At 50.1% G+C, this 5,142-nt stretch overlaps 1 protein-coding gene across 1 annotated transcript; it reads left to right on the top strand.

The window, feature by feature from the left end:
* Positions 1-3,296: 3,296 nt before the first annotated feature.
* LOC129840607 (gap junction alpha-3 protein-like) lies at positions 3,297-5,142 on the top strand. Its single transcript, XM_055908600.1, has 2 exons — positions 3,297-3,494; positions 3,597-5,142. Exons 1-2 carry the CDS (start codon positions 3,426-3,428, stop codon positions 4,953-4,955), a joined length of 1,428 nt encoding a protein of 475 aa, XP_055764575.1. The 5' UTR covers positions 3,297-3,425; the 3' UTR covers positions 4,956-5,142.

The raw sequence follows: 5,142 nt of genomic DNA, 5'->3' as shown, positions 1-5,142 counted from the left end.
TGTACTGTCTGATCATTGAGACCCATTTTAGCAAAGCTGCATTTCACAATTTGGGTGATGGTGGGTGGTCAGATGTTGGTAAATCATGTGGTTGTGTTAGTGGGCCTGAGGAAGCACATCCCAGCACTTAATCATGAAATGTGATGTAATATATATATATATTATTTTCAGATAGCACAAATGTAAAATAGAGTACAACAAAAAATATACAAAGTGCACAAAGAAGATGTTCAGATAGTACAGATAATATGGGAGAGGAACATCCAGTCCTGTACTTTAACTCATCTATATGCATTTAGGCCTACTCTCCAACATTGTTAAGGCCATCATTTCCCCCCTGCGCACGGAGACGCCATGCACAATTTGGAGTTCTGGTGTGGAATTTCGGAAGAGCAGGGTGGCAGGGTGGGATGGGAGGTGACGGCGGTTGACGGGTGGGCGACGCCGCCCCCACCCTCCACCCTCCCCCACGCGTGCACTCATGGATGGTCACACAATGTGACAGTAGCGATGGCTGGGCACGGGACGCAGCCGCTGCGCTTTGCGGGACCCCATCTCCAGGTTCCACACGCGCCCTTAGACTAGCATCGCTTTGCTCACCCTCGCGCTGTCTCTCTCCCTCAATTGTTCACTCTCTTTCTCTCGCGCACGCCTGGCCTCGAACCCCGCGGGAGAAAAGAAGATAACGCAGATCGCGACGCTTCCGGGAAAAAGTTTTTGGCCGGCTGCTGTCAAAGGAGATTGGTAAGCTGTCAGAGCTGGGAAGTGAGAGGGAAGGGGAGGGATCTTTCTACCTGGGAAGGTCTGTAGGATTTTCCAACCCTTTCAAAATTTGGATAGCTTCAGTGACCACCGGATATTGCTTCAAGTGGCCAAGGCTTGTGGAGTCTATCCATCCACCCTGTCCTTACGCTTATTTGGGAACGCCAAGTAGCCACTTTTACGCTCACCAATTCCAATGCGAGTGATGTTGACTTGACTTAGCCTGCAATCAATTACTGTATCAATAGCTATTCTGTTAGGATATCTACTGCCCAAGGTTTATATATTTAAATAACTTGGGTCAGTGTGGTCAAAGAGTTAAATGGTGCGGCCGCTGGAACACAATGCCGCTGATCCCCGTCAATAGCCAGTGCCAAGGAGCACAATGCGCGTCTGGCAGCTTCTCTATTGTCACAGGTGACAGACGGTATTTCATCAAAACCTCCAAAGGATCAACACATATACTGTGCAGCTCGACACATACTGTCATTATAGAGGGGTATTGCACCAATTTGATACCAGCGCGTTATTGAGTAGGCTAGGCCAGGCATAACGACCATGGAGTCATCTATTGAAATTAATACTGAACTGTAGAAGGCCAGTGATTTGAGTTGAGCTAATATGGGCTACATTCAGCAACAATGCACCATAAAATCGATAGATTGGGATACTGTGGTAATCATAGTAATCATAGATTTTTACAGTAACAGCCTGCCTGTGTTTTAACATGGGGAAAATAGGTCCTTGTTTTCAAAGTTTGTAAAACCACTTCATGTCCAAACAGGAGTTTGTAACAGGAGAGTAATGCAGCTGGGATCAGTATTTTTGTTGTTGTATCTATGCATTGGTGATATAGAGCCCTCTGTAAATGCATATCAGTCGATCCCGGGCAAATATTTCCCCTCATCAGCAGTTCTGTGTTCTGATGATCTGAGCATTCCTCCCAGGCTGTTATGTACTCATTCAGACTGCCACAGATGGCCAGCCATTGTAACCCGCTTGCCCAGCAACACACAGACAGGCCTATGGATGGATTGCATACATTCCTCAATTAAATCTGCCTTTCAAAACAAAACACATATGTCTATCAATTCTGTGGCATTCATAGGGTTCATGGTTCCATGTAGTCTGTCCAATTAGAAACATCAAAGTCACCTATTTCAGAGAAAGAGACATTTTGGGGGAAGATGATGTAGGTTTTTGACTTTGAAGACATGATACATTTTTATTGGTGGCCAGTAGGCTTGTAGAAGCCAGTCTAAAAATATTTGAGTTTTCCACTCATCTCCGAAGTGTCTATATCGTAAGTTGCATGGACAATAGGCATACAAAATATTGGTTAATTTGGGTAATGTAAGCATATTTAAATGACATTATAATTGCAATTCATAACTGATATGATTTGTTTTTTTCTTCCAGGTATTGTATTTCTTTTGAACCACTAGTCGATGGATTTATCACTGACAATACAACAACATTTTAGTAAGTCCACCGTCTGTCACTGCTTTGGGTGCTTTTCTGTGTCATTGGATATCTGGTCCTCTTTTCGTCTGCTTTGCAATGTGTTCAGAAGTTGCCGTGGCCACTGGATTCTCAATTGTAGCTGATTTCAAATTGATAGAACTGTAAAATGTCAGTATTGGGAAAACGTTCCTTTGAATTGCTGCTAATGATTCTAGTAGGCCTGGAAGAAGCACAATGGTGGTGCTCAGGATTTGTTATTGGCGCGTTTAACCTCAGTCTCCAGTACTGTGATTAGAGAATGTATTAGAGAAGTATGTGGCCGGTCGAGAGTGAAAGTGATCAAGGCAGCTTGTTAGTCCCTTATGACTGACTCGATGGCGTCCATCCTGTGTCTGAGGGAGACGAGTGTTGTTCGGTGGTCCCCACAGCTGTTCTGGGCTGTGCTGAGTGTGATGCCACATGACAGAACCTTCAGATAGAAATATATTAGAGCAGATATGTATCCTTTATGTAGAACAAGGAATCATGCCGCCTCCTAAAAGCAACCCCGCTGCCTCCTTCAGTGCCAAACGCATTGGCTTTGACTGAGAGATTGTGTGACTTCACAGAGTGATGTTGGGAGCAGAAAGTGCATAGGATGGGTACAATGTGTGTGCATAAGATGACAGTAATCCTTTGTAATATTATGGCTTCAAACCAGATGTCAACTCCACCAATGTTTGTTTTGGTTTCTGAACCTGTACATTTTCATTCAAAGTTTTTATTCCCCTCTTTTCTCATGTCCCCCTCTCTCATTTCCCCACCTCCCTTTCCTGTTTTCTTACCCTCTCAGTTGTTACTCACCCATGCCTGTGCTCCCCCTCTCCCTGGCCTATGCTCTCTCATTCTGTGTGTGTTCTCTCCCCACCTCTCTCTTCCCTCTCATCCCGTCGGTGCCTACACAGACCTATTCCCTCTCTGTTGCTCCCACCTATCTCCAGCTTTCCAGCTTTCCCCCACCTCTCTATCTGCACCTCTCTCCTGCTTCACCCAACCTTTCTCCTGCCTCTCCTCCAGCCTCTCCCCTCCTCTCTCCCCCAGCCTCTCCCCACCTCTCTCCCCCAGCCATTTCCCCCCAGCCTCTCCCCACCCAGGCCTCACCCAGTTGCTACTCATCCCAGGCTGTGCTCTCTCTCCCCAGGCTAGAAATCGTGTGAAGCATGGGTGACTGGAGCTTTCTGGGGCGGCTGCTGGAGAACGCTCAAGAACACTCCACCGTGATTGGCAAGGTGACTGATTGATCGATTGATACATTTATACAGTTTTTTGATTGATTGACCATTTTATTCCCCTTATGCCCTCTTATGTGGCGTTATGTCCCTTGTGTCCAGGTGTGGCTGACAGTCCTCTTCATCTTCCGTATCCTGGTCCTGGGGGCGGCTGCGGAGGAAGTGTGGGGTGACGAGCAGTCGGACTTCACCTGCAACACGCAGCAGCCTGGTTGTGAGAACGTGTGCTACGACGAAGCCTTCCCCATCTCGCACATCCGCTTCTGGGTGCTGCAGATTATCTTCGTGTCCACACCCACCTTGATCTACCTGGGACACGTGCTGCACATTGTCCGCATGGAGGAAAAACGCCGGGAGAAGGAGGAGGAGCAGCGGAAGGCCAGCCGGCACCAAGAGGAGAGAGACCATCTGTACAGGAACGGAGGAGGAGGAGGGAAAAAGGAGAAGCCCCCAATCAGAGACGAGCACGGTAAAATCCGCATCCGGGGGGCTCTCCTGCGCACGTATGTGTTCAACATCATCTTCAAGACGCTGTTCGAAGTGGGCTTCATCCTGGGTCAGTACTTCCTGTATGGCTTCCAGCTCAGCCCCCTGTATAAGTGTGGTCGCTGGCCCTGCCCCAACGCGGTTGACTGCTTCATCTCACGCCCCACAGAGAAGACCATCTTCATCATCTTCATGCTGGTGGTAGCCTGCGTCTCCCTGCTGCTCAACCTGCTGGAGATATACCACCTGGGATGGAAGAAGGTGAAGCAGGGGGTCAGCAACGAGTTTGCGCCCGACCGAATGGTGCTCCCCCTGGCCAGAGACGAGGCGGTGGAGTCCAATATGATCCAGGAGGGGATCGCCCACCCGGCCCTCAACTGCCTGCCCACGTACGGTGGCGTGAACGTGGTGTACCTGCCCAACGAGCAGGCAAACACCACGGCCGCTTTATCCGAGCAGCAGGCAGAGGCGGCGGAACTCAAGATGGACCCTTTCCATGAAGACTTCCTGCTGGAGGCTCTTCCCACATCCTTCTACGGCAGCGAGGGCAGTGGCCAGCAGCAGTCCGTGGAGCAGAACTGGGCCAACATGGCCATGGAGCTGCAGACTCTGGACGCTGCCAAGTCCTCCTCCTATCCTCTTCCTCCCTCCTCCCCTTCTCCGCCACCCTCCTCCTCCTCCCGCACCTCCTCTGACCAGGAGCAGTCACCCCCTCCACCCGACACTGCCCCTCCTATCCCCGACTCCCGTTCCTCCACCCTCCCCCTGGGGGAATCGAGAAGGAGTGAGGAGCACCAGCAGCAGGAAGAAGACGAAGCGGAGGCGGCGCTGCCACTGACGCACGTTGATGATGTCACGGTGACCCGGGTGGAGATGCACGAGCCACCCGTTTTCATAGCGGCGGACGCCCGCAGGCTGAGCAGGGCCAGCAAGACCAGCAGTGTCCGAGCCCGGCCCGACGACCTTGCCGTGTAACACATACACACACACACACTCTCACACACCTTCACACAATCACATACAAACACATGCAGACCCCTATCCACCATCGCACCCCAATGCCTCTGGGTTCTATACATGATATATCTTTGAGGCTTAGGTGTCAAATGTTGTGTGAAATACAGAGGCGATGTGGGGGGGGGGGGGGGCTCTGGAGTTGAGA

Source organism: Salvelinus fontinalis, chromosome 41, assembly GCF_029448725.1.
Source record: "Salvelinus fontinalis isolate EN_2023a chromosome 41, ASM2944872v1, whole genome shotgun sequence".
NCBI classification, from domain to species: domain Eukaryota; kingdom Metazoa; phylum Chordata; class Actinopteri; order Salmoniformes; family Salmonidae; genus Salvelinus; species Salvelinus fontinalis.
Note: the sequence above shows the minus strand (reverse complement) of the source record. Positions and strands in the feature narration are given on the sequence as shown.